Source organism: Leptonychotes weddellii, chromosome 5, assembly GCF_054177405.1.
Source record: "Leptonychotes weddellii isolate Sample4059 chromosome 5, ASM5417740v2, whole genome shotgun sequence".
NCBI lineage: Eukaryota > Metazoa > Chordata > Mammalia > Carnivora > Phocidae > Leptonychotes > Leptonychotes weddellii.
This window is the reverse complement of record NC_138373.1, coordinates 99,662,062-99,681,937: the sequence shown is the minus strand read 5'-3', so window position 1 is coordinate 99,681,937 and position 19,876 is coordinate 99,662,062. Positions and strand designations below refer to the sequence as shown.

The 19,876-nt window shown below is 39.6% G+C and overlaps 1 protein-coding gene across 7 annotated transcripts in view; it reads left to right on the top strand.

The window, feature by feature from the left end:
- The window catches only part of SLC38A4 (solute carrier family 38 member 4), a 68,472-nt gene that overhangs the window by 38,077 nt on the left and 10,519 nt on the right, over nucleotides 1–19,876 (top strand). For 6 of the 7 annotated variants that reach the window (XM_081821547.1, XM_081821545.1, XM_081821544.1 and 3 more), the window contains 11 exons: nucleotides 1,264–5,450; nucleotides 5,951–6,066; nucleotides 8,820–8,893; nucleotides 9,368–9,460; nucleotides 13,836–13,917; nucleotides 14,193–14,275; nucleotides 14,371–14,429; nucleotides 15,295–15,570; nucleotides 15,683–15,762; nucleotides 17,122–17,222; nucleotides 18,973–19,097. In XM_081821547.1, coding sequence (XP_081677673.1) covers nucleotides 5,175–5,450; nucleotides 5,951–6,066; nucleotides 8,820–8,893; nucleotides 9,368–9,460; nucleotides 13,836–13,917; nucleotides 14,193–14,275; nucleotides 14,371–14,429; nucleotides 15,295–15,570; nucleotides 15,683–15,762; nucleotides 17,122–17,222; nucleotides 18,973–19,097 — 1,365 coding nt within the window. In that variant the 5' untranslated portion in view covers nucleotides 1,264–5,174. The remainder of the gene's footprint in view (nucleotides 1–1,263; nucleotides 5,451–5,950; nucleotides 6,067–8,819; nucleotides 8,894–9,367; nucleotides 9,461–13,835; nucleotides 13,918–14,192; nucleotides 14,276–14,370; nucleotides 14,430–15,294; nucleotides 15,571–15,682; nucleotides 15,763–17,121; nucleotides 17,223–18,972; nucleotides 19,098–19,876) is intronic. The other variant, XM_081821551.1, reaches the window with a different exon arrangement.

Here is a 19,876-nt window from a genome sequence, read left to right as displayed (position 1 = left end):
TCAGCAAGTGTGAGTTGCCTTCCACAGATGTGCTGCCTGGGCGCTGGATTGCGAAGGCATTGCCATGTGGTTTTATATTTGTCAGGGGACTTTTGGATTTCCTGAGTTCTGGAGCAATTGTTATGTTAGTTTCTGTGCTTGGGATATTCTTACCAAATGGACTGTGCATATTCAGAACCACACCTTCCAAGAGTGAGAGTACTTCTACCACTCTAACAGTTCAACAAGAATTGTATCAACAGCATATGATGGATTCACAGCTTTTTTTTTTTTAAACCCAATGCCAGTCCACCCCTTTTCATGTTATAGTTGAAGAAAATGAGGTTAAAAAAAAAAAAAAGGTGCCTGGATGGCTCAGTCGGTTAAGCGTCTGCCTTCAGCTCAGGTCATGATCCCAGGGTCCTGGGATCAATCCCCACATGGGGGGGGGGGGTCCCTGCTCAGCGGGGAGCCTGCTTCTCCCCCTCCCTCTGCTCCTCCTCCTGCTCATGCGCACATGCACTCTTTCTCGCGCCCTCTCTCAAAAATAAATAAAATCTTAAAAAAAGGTTAACTTGTGCTGGGATCCAATGAATTAAAGGCAGAGCAGAACCTAAAAGCTCAGTCTCTTTGCTGTTAAAATGCATTTTAATTTTATATGGATGGTGACAGATGCTGATTCAAAGCTAAACCTGTGCTTCCTTTTGTTACATTCTTAGCTTTGGCTTCATGATCCATGTGCCTGGAAAGCATCTCCCTTGGCATGATCCTACCCTGTGTTGCATGTTATTAGGCATTCTGGTGATGTGAATTCTTTCATACCCAATTAGCAAATTCAAGCAGTAATTTTCCTATCTTACTGCTGGTAGAGACACTGTTAGATTCTGCCTTGTCAGATCTTTGTCAACAATTTACTTTCGTCTTCCTTTCTTTTAAAATCAGGCAATTTGCTTACAAATAGGAAAGCCTCTTGAAGATGGCTGCCAGGTTGTATTTTTTTTTTTCTTCCCACAGTGACTAGCAGAGCACCTGCCATGTTCATCTACATAGGCACTCTATAAATATCCGATGATTTAGTGACTTATTAAAGGACTTTCCTTCTTCTCTTTGATTTTCTGTTTTTGTATTGGGTAAAGGAAACTTGCCAGAAATAAATTTATAGGGCGGTGTTCAGGAGTGTACTTTCTTTTCATGTTTCTATAGAGACCATACACAAAGTAGGTGATCCATTTTCCCTTATCTAATTTAAAGGAAATTATGATTTATTTCATGTTCTTCTTGCAGGAAAGAGTGTTCTGAACACCAGCCTAAAGTGGAAGAGCCTGAGGCTGAAGGTGCAGTATACTGTTTACACTGAAGGAGCTTGTGTGTGGACAAGAGGTGCTGGCAGCTCAAATGGATCCCATGGAGCTGAGAAATGTCAACATTGAACCCGATGACGAGAGCGTCAGTGGAGAAAGTGCTCAAGATAGCTACACCGGGATGGGTAATTTAGAAAAGGCAGCAATGAGCAGGTATGGGATTAAAAATGACCAGGGTCCACGGTAAAATGACAGGTTTATGGATGTGAAAAACAAGGTTTTTGGCAGGAAGAATTGGACTCATTATCTATTTGCAAGATAACCATGACATTGATGTTCACACATCAACTCTGATCCTGAAGTTCGTTATTATATCATCATTATATGTCAGTCTGATATAGACTGTGTGTGACTAATTTAGAATTGAGGTTACAGTGTTCTAGTCCCCATTAATATAGAACATTCAAAGTTATATAACCTATCACTTCTTTCACCTTTTGGACTATTTTCCCCTCAGATTTCTCTTCCTTTGCCCCTTCGATGTTGCCGCATCTCCAGAATTCTGTGGTGATTCTTTGGTCACTAAAAGTGACATGTGAGCAAGCTCATTGACAACTCTCACAGTTCCACTCACCGAATGTGTGCCATGTCTTCAGCCTGTTAGACTTCTCACTTCATTTCAGGTCACTCTATCCAACTATCTACCACACGTCTCTACAGGGTGCCTCATGTGTCTGAATTGCCTCATTTATAAAGTCAAACTTGGGATGTCTAATATTGAACTCCTGTATTTCTCTTCAAAATCTCCTCCTCCTCCAGGAATTGCCAGCATGGTGAAAATCACCACTGTCTTGTAGCAACTCAGTCAAAAGACCCTGACTGTCAACCTCGAATCGTCCCTTCTCCCAGCCACACATCCAGTGTTTGATTATATCTGATTGGTTCTACCTCTTTAATGTTTCAAATCCACCCTCTTCTCTGTACCCATTCTACTGCCATCTTACTCTAGGACCTCATCATCTGTCACCTATTAGAACAGCCTTTCCTGTCCCTTGGTCTCCCTGTCTTACATTTTGCTCTCCTCCAACTAGCTCTTCACATCCCTGCAAAAGTAATCTTCTACAATTGAGAGTAACTCAGGTTCCATCCCTTGGTAAAGCCTTTCAGTGGCTTCCCATTAGCTATAAGACAAAGATTGGGCCATACCTTGTTTGGCATGTAAGGCCCTTCTTGATTTGTCCCTGATCTGGCTCTCCTGTTCATACCTTGCTCTGCTCCCTTTTTGTAGGAAAGCCTTGTTGAGCCATTTCCAGCTCCCTGTGCCTTCACTCATTCTGCTCCATCAGCCTGGAATGCCCTCTTTTTGTGTCACTCATCCACCTTCCCCTTCCTCCATTGATACCATTCATCCTCCAAGACACAGCTCAAAGTCGGAACTCTGATGAAGCCTTCCCTCGGGTGAAAGTGACCACCCCTCCTTTGTGTGCCCGCTCTCCTCCATCATTCCACCACAACAGGCTACTGGCTTCTGTGGACCCAGCACATAGCATACTGCCTGGAACATAGTAGCTGCACAATAGACATTTGATAAAGGAAATTCATTTCTCACAAAATGGTATCGAACACAATGATGCATGACTTCAGACACTTAGAAGGAAATGTTTGACCAAATCTAGGCCTGAAGTAGAGAATATGACCCTCAAACAAGGACATCTCATTTCATTTCACAACATCCAGGAAAGACCGTTAGGAGGAAGCCCTATTCTCCCTCCACAGACCTGTGCAGTCAGCTTGTGTGCCGATGGACTAGGGAGATGATGGAGATGTAACTCGTGGCATTTTCTAGGTTGAGCAACTCTTGACAAGGCTCAGTGTGGCAGAACACAGGGCTTTGGGATCTGCAGAGTGCTTGCCTGAGTTGAGAGAAGATATTTACCTTCTCATGAGCTTCAGTGAAAAATGCAGCACGACCAACTAGCACCTACTTTTCTGAGGATTAATTACATGAATGCCTGAAAGATAGCTGATCCCCAATAAACTTTGGTTCTTTCCCCTTCACTTGTCACCTTTAGTAAATTGACCAATTCTGAGGGCTCTTGTTTCTGAGAAGGAGGCACATAGATATGAACTCAGCAGAGGTGGCTGAGCAGAGGGGGACACCATCCCGAGAACAGTCCTACAGGGTCATTCGATTTGGTCCTCTAAAAGCCACAGCGGAAAGTTGGGAATGCTTCTGTTAAGCTTCATACAATGTGTTCGGGACTGCTTACAGTGACTTAGCTTTTAACTCCTGACTCAGACCCAGTCATCATTTTGCAATTTTATAATCACTTTAAAAAGATGGGTTTTGCTTATGTCTGGTTGGATTGATCCCTTCAATGTAAATTGTTGGGAAATTGAACATAATTCATTTATTTGGAATCATTATACTTATGTTTTCAATACATGCTGGGTTCAGTATCAAAACATTTAAGACATTCAAAACATTTCTCATATAGTTTATCCAGTCTTGTCATGTTTTATGATTACAATTCATCTCATGCCAAAATAAAAACATGCGAATGCCTTGAGAGAGAAAAATCTACTTACTTTCACATTTTAAATCTTAAAATCTACTCATGGACTAAAGGATTCTAAGTTATTGGTTGAGGTAAAGAACTAGAATGTTGGCATTCCAGAGTTTAAATCCAGATGACACTTTTGTTTGCTAACCCTTAGGCCTGTTTTAGGCTCCATTTTATCTTATTTTGTCTGTTTCCAACTATGAACATTATGTCCCAGTCTCCACATAGCAAGTCTATTAACTACAGACTATTAAAATAAAGCACAGAAAGGGAGCAGGGGGCGCAGGGGTTTGTGCAGGGATGGAAGAAAGCATTGGCAGGCATTATGCTTCCATGGAGAGAAGAGGAGAATGCCGGGAAATGTTCCTAGTTTGTCCACAGTGAATATCTAGAAAACCCCATCAAACTTAGTAACTTCATCTGCTGGTTCTACCTACACTTGACATTGTTCTATAGTCTCCCAAAGTAACCTTGTTATCTCTTTCTCTCAAGATATTTTCAGGATTAGCTTGTTATAAAGGATAATTTGTACAGATCTCCTGTGATTACTAGTCAAGCCTTTTGGACACTTGGTTGTACTGGACCCATTTCATTAGACCCCTGGCATATAACCACAGGACCTGTACAGAATAGACGTGGGCGGTGTCCAGCCTCTGCCTAAGTAGACCACAGTCCCAGTGTTTGCTGATGGCAAAGACAGAAAGCCCTACTTCCTTCCCAGCTCTTCTACCAATTCATGGTTTTCCGTAACGTTTTTCTTAGTTTCTCATTGTCTAAATAGTTCAAGTATATCTTCAGTCATGAAAATCTGTAGACTCACACTCAAAAACAACCAAACACAACACAGAGCTACCACTGAACTACATTCCAGCAAGGGATATGTGAATACACAGGTGGAACCAAGAAAAAAGGAAAACACCAGCTATGGGGTCCTGCCTGGGACTGCAGGGCACCATGGAAGACCCTAGACTTGGAGTTGGGTGGGTGTGGGCACGTTACTTCCCTTTTCTGAGCCAGGGTCACCTCATCTGTAGAGCAGGGGCTTGAAAGTTCCTCTCATAGGGATATTTGAGCATCGGATGAGATGAAAATCACATGCCTAGGCACTTAATATTTATTGAATTAATACAATCATCTGATTATGGTGTGGTAGTAACAGAGAAAACTCAGTCACTGCTCTATACCTTCTCTTTGGGAGGGCTCAAAGTGAAAACAAAATTAGCTGTAATTATTCTTTTTTTTGGCACAGTTCTTGTGGGAAGAAGAAGTATGGCTTAAAAAATTATTTTCTTCCTTCATAACTTTTCTCCTTCCCAAAGTATATTCATGAATGGAGCTCAGTTGTTGGTCTGGAAGGAACACTAGTATGAAGGAACAAAAGAAAGAAAAAAAAAGTTTTAAGTGCCTTGTTTTTCCTCCCCGATTCAGTGACTTAGATCACCTGAAACACAAATATAATTCAGAGCATTTACTTAGATGTTTTTCCTTCATTTTCTTTTTTGTATGTGCATCCAGTCAATTTACTAATGAAGATGCTGAAAGTCAGAAATTCCTGACAAATGGATTTTTAGGGGAAAAGAAGCTGGCAGATTATGATGATGAACATGTAAGTGAATCTCTGCTTTTGGGCAGTAAACAGGACTCGAGGGTGCCTGATCTACCTAGGTCTCTGTGGGAAAACAATGTGACTGAAATTTTCCAAGCCTTGATCAGCACATTCTCTGTTTATTCAGGCCCTTACTGGAATAAGGACTTGTTTTTCCTGTTCGCCATATGGCTACATAAATCATTTATGAAATTCATTTGTTTTTTGGAGAAATCATTCTAACCCAAATGTAATCTGCAATCAGACATGCTTTCCCTTCTTTACATTACCCAACTTGTATTTTCTATTTTTTACCCGAGACCCCTGCTGAAACCAAGCATTCCTTTGAAAATTATATGCTTTTATTGAAATAACAACTTTTATTCACTGTGATTTTATCTCACTCTTCAATTTCGAACTGTAAGCTCCTCCAGTAAAAGATAATGTGAGAATAAGAATAATTTGAAAAGGGTTCATCCTTTGGCAAATATTTGCTTAAAATGTGCCCTTTTTTCTTGAAGCATCCTGGAACCACCTCCTTCGGAATGTCTTCGTTCAACTTGAGTAATGCCATCATGGGCAGTGGAATCTTGGGCCTGTCCTATGCCATGGCCAACACGGGGATCATACTTTTTATGTAAGTACCTCTGCTTCAAAGCCCATGCACACCTGGTGTTCTTTCAATTAACAATCTCAAGTTTGATCTTTGTGAACAGGAATGATCTGAGAAAGTATTAGCATATTCTCGGGCTTCTAGATAAAACAGCAACCTGAGGACGAACCAGAGCAGACTAATCATGGTGTTTGTTCAACCAGCTGCCCCTAACCAACTGGTAGAAACTATATGTGCTCAACCACCCAAAGTACTGGAACAGCCCTACCAGTTCAAAGAAAGCATTTTACAAAGTGATTCACCGTAAAAAGATCTTTCCCAGAAGCAGATCCGACTGCATCACACTGTAAGGAAAAAAATCCCACCTCAAACCAGGCCTAGAGTCCTGCATGCTCTGGTCCCATCTTGTGCGCCATCCCCTACACCCCCTAGATGCCTGATGCAATGAGCACACTGGCCTTCTCTCCAACCCAGAAGGTGCCACATTCCCCTCACCAACGGGCCTTTGCACAAGGTCCTGGAATTCTTTTCCCTTTCTTCTTCATCTAGTTGACTCCTCATAGCACAGCTCACCCTCCCCTGAGTTATGCCTTTGTTGGCCTCCATGCCTGGGACAAACACCTTACTTTACACTCCCCATAATTTTAATATTTTAGTGCAGTTGTCCAATTTATTTGGTTAGTATCTCTCTCCCTTGCTAGACTATAATCTCCAGGGGATTGAGCCCACATCTGTTTTCACTCACCACATGTCTGTATCCCCAAGACCTAGTACAGTGCTTGGCACAGAAATATTTGCAGAGTGGCCAGAGTTTATTCCTAAACCTATGTACTTGGTCAAAGGCTGCCTGAGGGTAGCAGGGTCACATAGCCGACCTGGAGGGTGGACACCACATCGTCTGTGACAAACTGCCACAGATGTTTGTGTGCATCACGTACAGCCTGGGATTTTCTAAGACACAGTTGGCAGCAGTGGAATTCTTCACAGGAATAGTCTAATATTAGTCAGGCGTCAGCGTGAATGCAGATCGCCATCCCTAATGCAACGCTAGAGCGTTAAATAGCTGTCTAAGAACGTAATGCTTATGTTATAAATATATGCTATTTATGTTTTGAGCACCATTTATGATTAGATAATCACACAGCTATTTGAGGGCTAAGGATCAGGCAGGGCTATAAATATTTATATTGTGTTACTGCTCTGATCTGTTTTGGGTATAATATTTTTTAGCTGAACGGGTTTTTATATCAACGTCACGTTTGAAACAAAGTAGTTTTTTTTCTTATTCTCTAAATCTTAATGGCTTAGAGATGTATTCATACACACAGTTGTATACTTTTGTAATAGGCACTATCTCTAAGACAGACTGCCTTCTCCAATTAGGAAGTTATCATCAATCACTGATGAATAGAAACAAGAGACTCTTCCCCCGATCCTAGGCCTAGGGTCACAAGATCATTTTCAAGGGAGTAGAATATGCCACTTTTAAAACCGAGGGCTTCATTTCAGACCTAAACATTTAACAGATTAAACTGTCCAGAGCAATTACATTGTTGGACATCGTGAGGTATGTTCTGTGTATCCAAGAAGCACAGATTGAATTCGGCTATCCCCCTTAACTCACAGCGAGTGACACAGGATTTCATTGGTTTTACTTTTAGTATTTTCTGCCAAAGAAAGTATGTGTTTAGAATACAGGGAATGCTCATTATTTTTCCAGGAAATAAAATTCTGTAATCTGAATCTCATCTTTAAAAACAGGTAAGTTCACAAGGCATATGGAAACATATATGAATAAGTCATTGATTAGCCAGTTCTGATAAACATATTTTGTGGAAAACAAGAGCACAAGATAGCTAGAGTAGTTATAAAAATTTGTAACTCGTGGCCCAAATATACATTCGCAACATTGACTTCATCAGGAATTACCAAAGAATTAGATCAATTGTGGGGAAAGTGTTTAATGTGTTCTGGTCATGTAAAATAAAGAATAAGGGTTTTATTTTGGTTTTGGTTTTTGCTTTAGATGTCAGGTGAAGTTTAGTATTATTCCTTTATTTGTTATATAGATGCTTTTATCTGTGCTCTTATTTTTGCTTTCCAATTCTTGTTTTTGGAGAAACACTGATCACTCTATGCATAAAGAATCCGTACATGCCTTGGACATTGTAGAGGGTCCAGAGCCAGAAATGATTCTTTCTGACCCCAACACAAAAAGGCATTTTTCTGCACCCTATCCTTCCCTTTCTCTGTTTGCTCTATTATACAGGCAACGGCCTGACCCTCCGGCTCACACAGTATCTTGTTATCTCATGTGCAGGATCAGTAGTAATGCAGGTTAGACTGCATGCTCTGGCTTCGGTATTTCTAGATTTTACATTAAGGCTTAGCCAGCTTGTCAAATAGTCCTTCAATTATAAATGTTGTTGAGAACAGCACACAAATATGATGGACATATACCCATATGCTGAATAAGTAGATAGAGTATGTGCTAATTTTGCCATACATTTAGCATCTAAGTTATGAACCAAATTCGGCTATTGGGGAGTTTCCGGTGGTATATTTTAGCACATAAAATACAGCAAATTCCAGTTCTGTGACAGCAAAGGGTATGCGTGGAGTTCAGAAAAGAATTTCTCAGCTTCCCAAAAACCCACATGCTTTTGGAAAGTTAATGGTTGAAAGGACCAGTGCAATAATTTATGATAATATCTAATGTGAGGATGTCTTATTTATTATAGAAATAATTTATTGTCTACTCTCTATTCCCTTCCCAGAATCATGCTGCTTGCTGTAGCAATATTATCACTGTACTCAGTTCACCTTTTATTAAAGACCGCCAAGGAAGGAGGTATGCTACCCCTCAAGTCCAAGATGTTCTATTTTGATTCTTGTTAAAGGGTAGTTCATTCTATTGCTCTCTAACTATAGGAGGATTTTAGTCAATTTCACATTTCATTTTCTTCTGACCCCAATGACATGGCCTCTCAATGTTTTTAGTAATTAGGGTAGCTAAGAGAAGTGAAAGGCAACTGGCTCGGGTTCAAGCCAAATAGGAAAAAGGAGTCTTGATGGATGACAGAAATAACAGTTCTGACTTGCTGCACGGAGCTAAGATGAATGAAGCCATTGCTTCTTGTCTGGAGAACATTTACCATATTTTGTGTTGGCTTCTGAGATTGCATCTTTGGGGTTTATAATTTCTGTGTGGTGTTTATGTACACATTTGAGACTCCAGTGTACAATTATAGAAATATTTTAGTCATTAAAACAATCCTTTTAAAAGGTTGTTCTTTTGTTTTTTTGTTTTTACTTCTTATTGTAGGGTCTTTAATTTATGAAAAACTAGGGGAAAAGGCATTTGGATGGCCTGGGAAAATTGGAGCTTTTGTTTCCATTACAATGCAGAACATTGGAGGTAAGGGCATATAATATTCACTACCACTTAAACGTTCTAAAGAATGTTCAATAAACCAGAAAACTCTTACGGCAATGAACAAGCACTTTAAATACAGAAAAACAGCTGCTTTATATTCAGAAATTTTAAAAATAAGGATTCTTAAGTAGATTTGCTGTCCTTTAATGAAAAATAACAATATCTAAGAAAATATTATATAGGATCCCACCAAATGAATTCTAGAAGTAAAATAGAAAATAAAAGCTTTCTTGATTTCAAATGCTATTATGGCTTTCATTTAAATTTTAAAAATTAAATCATTAGTGCTTATTACTGTCTTTGTCAGAACAGTTGATGTTTCATATGTATGACTGAGTTTATTTCATAAAACTGAAAATTAAGTATCTGAAAGGCATAGCCAAATATGGGGGCGGGGGGTGGTTCCTTGAGACAGCCTTCACAGAGCCAGCCCATTGGAGTATGTCCTGAGAAGTTGTGCTAAAGCAAAAATCTGGCTGGGTAGACATTGGGAGCATTATAATAAAACCACCAATTCCTTGGTTCTACAGATTCTTATAATTCCTACTAAATGATAATTTCTAGAGTAGAACCTAGGAATGTGTATTTTTAATAGTGTTCCAGGTGATATGTTTGCCCACCAGCTTCACAGGTCCTGTGGAGTTTTTGACCCTCAGAAGGCATCCAGACCCCTAATTCCTATGTCCTACTGCCTATGTCTTCTTTCACGGCCTGGAATCTATTATCACACAGCGGTGCCTACTTCCTCACCTCCTCTCCAGTCCCCAAACCTGCTATTCCGTTCTTCTTTCTTTCTTCTCTCAGTGAACAATACCAGCAGCCTCCAGTTTCTTGAGCCAAACATGATAGGTGTCATCCTAAACTTCTCCCTCCCTCCTTAATCCTGATCATTCAAATACCTACTCTTGTCCATTCTGTTTCTTACCTGCCTTGAAAAGTTCTCCTCTCCTTCTAGTCTCTCTGTCACAGTTCAGGTGGTCACTGTTTCTGCTCAGACTCTTGCAGTAGCCTTCTAACTGGGCTTCCTGCCTTGAGTTTCTCCTGCTCCTATCTCTGATTTATCCTCCAAATTCACTTTCTCAAATGCAAATCTAGTCTTGCTTCTCACAAGCATAAAATTCTTCAGCATGCCCTCATTATTTTCAGGTTAGAACTTAAACTCCTTGGCTTGTCATGTAAGGATCTCATCTTTCTTCTACCTACCTTTCTGATACCTTTCCTACTACCTCCATACCTACCTAGCTAGCTAGCTATCTATCTTTTATATGTCCTGTCATACCATAACAAACATACTCAGTTCCCCTACTCTTGGAGTCCCCCAGCACCCCCCCCCCCACAAGACACACATTCTTTCTGTTTGCTCCCATGACCCATCGCTTCTCTAGACTAGTAGGTACTAGTCCCTCCGGGTTCCCTTGGCCCTGTTTGTATGTATCTGACATGTTACTGCTTTTAAAAAATATTTTCAAGCCCTTGAGTAGAGAATAGACTTTTGGAGTCTGATGCACCTAAATTTGAGTCTGTTTCTGTCATTGTCTGTGACTTTACTCATCTGAGTCTAATTTTTCCATCTATGAAAATGAGAATTACATTCCAGCTCACAAGGTCATTGTGAGGATGAAGTCAGATAACATATGGCACATAATAAGGGTTCAGTACATCCTTTCCTCCCTAGTTCTCGGATTCAATGTCTCTGGAGCCCTCCTGATTATTTTTTAAATGGGCATTTTTATAATTATAAGACAAATATATGCTAATTGTGAAAAACTAAAACATTACATAAATATATTAATTATAAATAAATATTTATATAAGTCACCCTTAAAAATAGCTACTCCAAGGTTTTCTTCTATGCAAAATTTAATAAATATATTGTTACTGATAAAATTGGATCATCTTATAATACTGATTTGCAGCTTCCTTTTTTTACTTGACAATATGCCTTGAATGTATTTGCATATTATTCTTTTAAATGGCTTTTGAATTTTCCATTGTGCAAATGTACCATAATGGGTTTACTGAATCCCTTATTGATATTGAATTGTTTCTAGTTTTTCACTATGACAAACAATTGCTGCAATAAATAAATTTGCACAGAGATCTTGCAAGAAGGTAACTCTTTTTAAATAAAATCATTGGCGTTATCTAGGATTTCTGGAATGCAGCAATTCTTCTAATAACTTTCATCCAACTATACCTGCTCCTGCTAATGGATGGTTGGTAAGCAGATAAATAAAATCCAGGCAAATCTTAATGATTTGTATTTATTTCTTTTCATATTTGTATATATTAAGACTATAGACCTGGGTAGAATTTGGCAGTAATACCAGGATTGTTGCCTACATTTTACTGGTTTGAGGCCACAAGAATATAAGCTCCCCATCTCCCACCGAATAGACTGCTTTACATTTGGTTCAAATTTTCAGCCCTTTCAAGACTTAAACTGTCAGGCATTTCATAGGATCACCTCATAGTTGATCTAATTTACTTGTTTGGATAACTGAAATAACTGGACATACACATATTTAGCCCTAAACCCAACGAGCTGAGAAGCAACAGCACTGTCTTTTGCTCAAAGTGTAACTACCATTATGCTTCTAAATAATGGAGTAAACTATAAAATGGTCTCTCAATCAAGATGCACACACATGAAGGAAGTGTGGCTTTAAGGGAGTAAAAATTTCATATACCATTCCTGAAAGTGCTCTCATTTTGGTTACTCTATGTGATTAGTAGTTATATTAGCCTAAGGGAAATCACTTGTATTTCTGTATTTAGCAACTCCACATTTAGAAAGTTTAATTTTCTCAATCCCCTGAAAAATTAACATTTACCACAGATGTTTCAACATTAGCAGAATAATGTTGACATTACCCAGACAGGTCTGGATCATTCTAAATTTTCGAAGACCAAACACATTAACAGTGGTGACATCACTGAAAGTCAGCAATTAATAGCTCTAAAATTGAATGGTACCTCACTGAGCCAGTTAATCAGAAATATCTCCTCTGTTTGCGCTCTGTAAGATTTAGCGTTAGCCAAGGTCTTTGTAAAGATTAACCAAATAATATTTACAGAAGACACATCAGGTATCGTAAAAATCATTTCACTTCACAATAGAGAAGAAACACTGGCCTGAAGTCAGGGATCTTATATTTTGGATGTGGTCTGTTGTTTTCAATCTGCGAGATCCTGGACATGTCAAGAAAGCTTTCAAACATATCTATCCTCAGCTGTGGAATGAAAATAACCTATACCTTGCTGTTTTACATGGCTTTTTAGCGGATCAAATGGAGTAATCTGCAAGACTAAAACAATGTAGGGAATCATTATCACCATTATTACTTTTGTTGGAGGTTAAAAAAATCCTTTGAAACTATTAATAGTACAATTTGCAACTTAGATATCTGCTTTCACATGTCTGTGAGCAAAAATTCACCAGAAAAATGTAGCACACACTTACCCATTACAAAGCAAAACTTGTCAGTCTTATTTTTAATTTAACTTAATAAAATGAATTTTATTTTTAACTTCCTGGACCCTGTGTCAAATTAGCATTATATTTCACGGCATGGATGGACTTGAGAAAGAGAAGTTGCATCAATCCCTACAACTTTAGGCAACATTATACGTTATGAATATGTATACATACACGTTTTTCCAGGGAGAGGGTTTATAGATTACATCAACAGATTTTTCAGAAGAGTACATGATAACATATCACTTATCACATATCATATCACTTACGTAAATGCTCAAGAACTTTTGCCATGTTGTATAATTTATTATTTGGCCAAAGGGAGACTGGGATATAGAGAAAACAAATTCACTGACCAAGGTGGGAGAAGCTATCATCTCTTACATTCTTTTATCAATCCAGCCAGCCTCTAGTTGCGACGATCCATGCTCTGAGGCGTTGGGTGCCCCTTGGGGAGGTTACAGAGGACAACACCAGTGCCCACCTGGGGAACTGCCCTCTCTCCTTTTGTGGCCAGACCCCTGCCCAAGTGGTGGACACTAAAACAGGCACTCCGTACAGGCCATGATGACTTATAACGAATTAGGGGGAAACTTTGAAAGAGCAACATCACTGAAAACCTCAGAGCTGGATTAAAAACAGAATCAGCATTGATACTGTTAGCAAAGGTCCGTGTGCAAGAGCCAGAGGGCCAAATATCTATTTTTGAAAAGAACTTGGAAGCCGTACAAAACACACTGGGTGGCTTTTCTTTCCATTTGGGGGATTAGATGCTCATCTTACCAGAAGACTGAATGTCCCAAATGCCGGGACTTCTCACAACTTGCCTGTGACTTTAGTGCTATGTACACCACTAAGCTGTCACGTTTTCCATTTTAGCAATGTCCAGCTACCTCTTTATCATTAAATATGAACTACCTGAAGTAATCAGAGCATTCATGGGACTTGAAGAAAATACTGGGTATGTCATGTTCTCTCTGTAACATCCGTTGACTCATTCTAATTGGTCTTTTCTGATCCTGATTTTTTCTTTCTTCCTTTTTTTTTTTTTTGAGCGAGAGAGTGGGGTGGGGAGAGGCAGAAGGAGAGAGAATCTTAAGCAGACTCTATGGCCAGCATGGAGCCCAATGCAGGGTTCGATCTCACAACGCTGAGATCATGAATCAAGTGTTGCACATTTAACCAACTGAGCCACCCAGGCGCATCCTAATATTCTTGCCGCTCTTTCTCTTTCAGAGAATGGTACCTCAATGGCAACTACCTCGTCATATTTGTGTCTCTTGGAATCATTCTTCCACTTTCTCTTCTTAAAAATTTAGGTAAAGTCATTTTTAATTTTTATTTTCATATTCTAATAGGTGGGCCAATTGTAGATACCATATTCACCTTCCAGAATTTCTCTGCTAACTTTTAGGTTACCTTGGTTATACCAGTGGATTTTCTCTTACCTGCATGGTGTTTTTTGTCAGTGTGGTAAGTGATTTATTGACATGATCCCTATAGGTTGGTGAGCATGAGACATTAGTCCCTGAATTAGTGTCCTCATTTTTGTTCAAGCACTTCACTAGCATGAAATATTTCTTGCATCACAAACCATTTTCTTGTATTCTAATTTGGAATGAGGAAAGGACAGTCATGAGTTTAAAAATAGTTGAGTTAGAATGTCAAGGCCATGGCTAATACTATGTTCAAAGCACACAGGATGTATATTTGGACAAAAGGAATCCTTCAAGCAGTGATATGACAATGACCTTCCATTTAGAAAGGTGGAGGAAGAAGTGAAGAGTCCGAGAAGAGAAATGAGTAGGCTATAGAATTATCCACATCTACATCAATCTGTCATTTTCTCCTGTATGTTCCACCCATGAGACGAGGGCGACCCCAGTGGAATTAAAAAAGAAATTCTTCTCCCCACTGCCCCCACTCCCCACCAAAAGGGAGAGATTTTTTTTTTTTGTAATATCATGGATGCCAAAATGTATATGCATTTCCCTAAAAAGTCAAAGGAGAATTTTTTATATTTATTTATATTAGTTTGAAGAACTAAAAGATATGAAGTGTAGCAAGGCAATGATCACCTTTCTCACAGAATACGAATGACGCTTAGGATGGATTCATGCAAAATACTGTCCTGTTGACTCTCAGGGGCAACCATCGTTCCAACTGTTTCCTTAGAGCAGAAGCTAGAGGGAGTCTCCATTGTCCATTAGCCTAGAAGGAATCCTCAGCAGACGCTCCTCACCTCTACCCCATAAGCCACATATATGGATTTTTGTTTCATTGTTTTCCTCAAAAGGCTGATTTTTTTTTTTTTTTTTTTTTTAATGGCTGGGCCTAGGTGATTTACAAGAAATTCCAAATACCCTGCCCTCTGCCTGTTCTGGATCACAATGTTGGAAATCTGACATTCAACAGTACACTTCCAGTGCACATGGTAATGCTGCCTAACAACTCCGAGAGTAGTGGGGTGAACTTCATGATGGATTACACCCACCAGAATCCTGCAGGGCTAGATGAGAACCAGGCCAAGGGCTCTCTTCATGGCAGTGGAGTAGAGTACGAAGCACACAGTGATGACAAGTGTCAACCCAAATACTTTGTATTCAACTCCCGGGTAAGTGATGAGCCTAATACTACAGCCGAATCTCTATTTTATAAATGGAGATGGTTTGGGGTCGTCGTCTGTTTGGGAATGCTACACCGGCGTTGTTATCTTTGTTTTTCAGACGGCCTACGCGATTCCTATCCTAGCATTTGCTTTTGTGTGCCATCCAGAGGTCCTTCCCATCTACAGTGAACTTAAAGAGTAAGGCAGCCTTCATGTTAGCATTCTAATTTGTTTTGAAAATGTGCTTCATATGTTCAAAGGTGCTTTATATGGAAACATGATTAATGGCTTTTTCTCCAGAGAAAGTTTGTGGTACATTCCACTCATCAGGGATGTACTTTAACCAAAAAAGGTGTGAATCAGCCCCCTCATTGCACTACCTTATTTGCTTCCTTCCCTCCTGTTTCTCCATCCTATGATCCACAAGAGGGGCTTAGGGCAGGGGGAGGAGGAGCCAATGGCTAGAAGAATTTTGGCAGGCATGAGGAATTTGAATTTGAATTTTGCTGGGAATGTCATCACCTCAACTGGAAATGACCATAGCCATGAAGACCAAAAATTATGGTTAAATTACGCTAAGCCATTGAGTTCATTTGTGATCAGTCCCTAACTCTCGTCTAGAAGACATTCACCACGAGGATGTGCCAAACCTGGCCTTCATTGTCTTATGTGTACAGTGGAGACACTGGCTAACCAATCTTGTTTCTTGTAGCTGAAATTCTATGGTTCAATTATTTTGATGTCTTTGGTTTACTTGGAAAATCACATGTAGCAGTTACCCTACACTTGACTTTAGCCAAAGATCGAGAAGTGATAGCAGTCACTTCGGAGGCCTGACAATTGACCTTAAGCAGCTGGGTGCTCTCCAGAATGGTTTTCAGAAGCTGTCCAGGCTTCCTGGTAGTCTGGACTCATGAAAGTTGTGCTTTGCTGATTCTAGTAGGTTTGTGTCCTCATTAAACCCCTCTCACTGTGAAATATGAACGCTTTCCACATTAGGAGCCAGTTTGATCTCTATGTTAATTATATTCTTGAACACTCAGTAGACAAGTATATTTATCAACACAAAATAAATTAGTCTTCTAGGAAAACGGTTGTCCCTAAGACTAAAGGAGTAGTGCTTAAGAAAAATGGAAACAGGGGCACCTGGGTGGCTCAGTCAGTTAAGTATCTGACTCTTGATTTTCAGCTCAGGTCATGATCTCAGGGTCGTGAGATGGAGCCCTGCATCGGGCTCTGCCCTCAGCGGGGAGTCTGCTGGAGATTCTCTCTCTCACTCTCCCCCTCCCCCGCTCGTGTTTTCTCTTTCTCACTCTCTCTCAAATAAATACATCTTAAAAAAAAAAAAAAAGAGAAGAGAAAAATGGAAACAAATCCTTCATGGCTCTCAAAGACAAATCTAAATAAGCTATGTTTCTGCACTAGAAATGTGGTTTTATAAAAGCAAACACAGGCATACATTCTTTCACTATTTTTTTTTAAATTTTAATGATAAAAAGTGGTACTTTCACAAGTTAAAAAAAAAAAAACCCACAAAGCTTGGTGTTTTCTTTTCAGTCGGTCCCGGAGGAAGATGCAAACAGTGTCAAATATTTCCATCACGGGGATGCTCGTCATGTACCTGCTTGCTGCCCTCTTTGGTTACCTAACCTTCTATGGTAGGTCACTCTGTCAAAGTCATTCTCTTTGTGCAAATCCTAGTTGGACTGATCATTAACCTGGTTGGGTATAATTCTTTTAATCGCCCTCTCTAAGCAGCATGATCTCTAGTACACATAATCAATTAACATGCTATGTTAGCTTTGTCACTTGACCTAAGAAAATGGGACCTGAACCAGCCTGGCCAACAAGTTACAACCATTTGTGAATTCACACATATTTTATGAAAACCAGCCCTCTCATTTAAGTTATTTTCCCTAAGGGGTAGATTAGATTTCTTTGGCTTGACTCCCTAGGCCATCTCAAGCTAGAAGCAATGACAGTGAGTCCAATTGTATATTGTAAAGCTCTTTTGGTAGAATAACTAACTACCAAACAAATGGTAGGAAAAGTACAAAGTCCTAGAGTTGGAACCTGCTTTTTGTTTACCAGGCAAGTGGAATCTGGGGGCTTGGAGCATTAGGCAAGCTTTTTGCCTCATCCCATTCTATTCTGTTATCGTGAATGGTTTCCGAAGAAAAGAAGACATGACAGAATTCCCTCCAATCTGGGAATGTACTACCAAAAACAAAGAAAAGCAACTATGGACACATTAGATTATGCCTAAAACAATTTGCCTATGGCATCTTAATGGACACAAAAGAAGTAGGATTGTTACAGCCCTATAGACATATTTCAGGGATTCTAACATTGACCGGTTGTCACAAATCAATGTTAGCAATGTAAATCTATCTTTTATATAAACCTCTTTAACTTTTTCGTTTAGTTTTCTTTTTCCCAATTCAGTAAGTTAGATTCAAGACAAATTGTGGAGGAAAAGACCAGGGAGGAGGCACCATTTACTTGTTTTTTTTTTTTTCCATTTGACTAATATTTGGCTATTAACCAAGCACTTACTTTAGATTGAGCATGAACTCTTTGTTGGATTGTGAATTAATAAAAATCAGATCAAAACTATGGAAGTATTTTTACCCCCGCCCCCGCCCCGTCTGGTTTGGAGGGGAGTAAGGAGAAAAAAAAAAAAGTCAAACTACATCTGATTCTATAAGCATCTCCAGTCATTTGTGTCTGGAATTCTGAATGAATACGTTTTCTAGGTGGGTGGCATCTTAATCTTAGATCAATATCCATTAAGAGACCCTGTAAAAATCATGCTAATTCATTCTTGCATGTCCTTATACAGACCCTAATGAGTCTCTTAAGACAAGTGAAAGCTTGAAAAATCAAGTCTGTATCAGTGTCATAATGAAGTCATAATTGTTGAACTTGAAAAAAAATGTTAGAGTTCATTTGTCCTAAGGTTTCCAATACTAGGTTCAGAGAAGCTGCATCAAAGCTAACTGGGAAGGTGGGAGTGGAGGGGGGTTGGCAGGATGTGAGGGACAGGCTGGTGGGGCTTGACTCTTTCATCCCCTTCAACAGAGCACCTCAGCCTGTCACCTCTTTTGCAAGGCTTCCCGTACAGCAGAGACAGACTTATCATGAAGTAAATGAGCTAGAGAGGCACCTGCATAATTTGATTCTAGCTTCTGCAACTTTATGAGCTTCAGGGTTTCCTTGTTCATTTGAAGAAAAGTCACACAACTAATAAGTTCAGAGACAGGATTAAAACAGAGGTGTCTAGATTCCCACCCCTGGGGGTTTTTGTTTGTTTTTTTCCCCACTGAACTGTGTTCCCTTTGTAAAATGTTACTGTCGGTATGGACTTGACAGCACCAAGTGAACCCATTCTCTTCTTCGTCTTTGTAGGAGAAGTTGAAGATGAACTACTACACGCTTACAGCAAAGTCTACACATTCGACACCCCTCTCCTCATGGTACGCCTGGCGGTCCTTGTGGCTGTGACGTTAACGGTACCCATTGTCCTGTTCCCAGTAAGTACATGACATTTTGATGGAAGAATCCTGCTTAACCTTGGCTAGTACATACGTTCCCATTTGATGCGGCTTTCATTGTGATGTGAGTTTGCAATTGCAATGCCTGAAGACATTTTTATATAGCACTTTGAAGCCATTTAAAATGGACAATTTAATATGTAAGCTATAACAAATATTTTTAGATGTTAAACACTTTTTAAATATAGGAGGAAAAAAATCACCAACTGTATTTCTATATTTATTTTCCAGGTTTATTGAAGTCAAAATTTATTGTTAGGCTCAAATTCAAAAAGCAGATCCTGAGTTTCTATCTTGTGGGTTAGTAGAAATGAGTAGGAGTTCATAGAACTTCTGAAACTTGAAAGCCAAAACGACATTACTTTGCAGTTCATTGAGTTTTCCCCAGTTCTGAAGGTATTTAATTCCCTCCCACCCCCAGTGTGTTGTGCTTCAGTAACATTCAAAAGTCGCCTTCATCTGACTCCTTGAAGACCAATGAGAAGGGGAATCCTCTTAAGTAAATTACATGCTAGAACTAAATTTCTTGAAAAATAGTTATATTACCCATCATATATCTCTTCTACAATCCCCAAAACTGATACACATCCTCTGCCAGACTCCTACTGGGATCCCCCCTTCTTGGCATTTGCCTTTGGCGTCACTCGTTCTGAGATCACAGGGCAGGGCTGGTTGAAGAGATTTGGGCTGCGTGAGTTAAAACCACCACCTATGGATAAACACAAGTCTGCATTCTCCTGCCAACTGTTCTCCTTTCA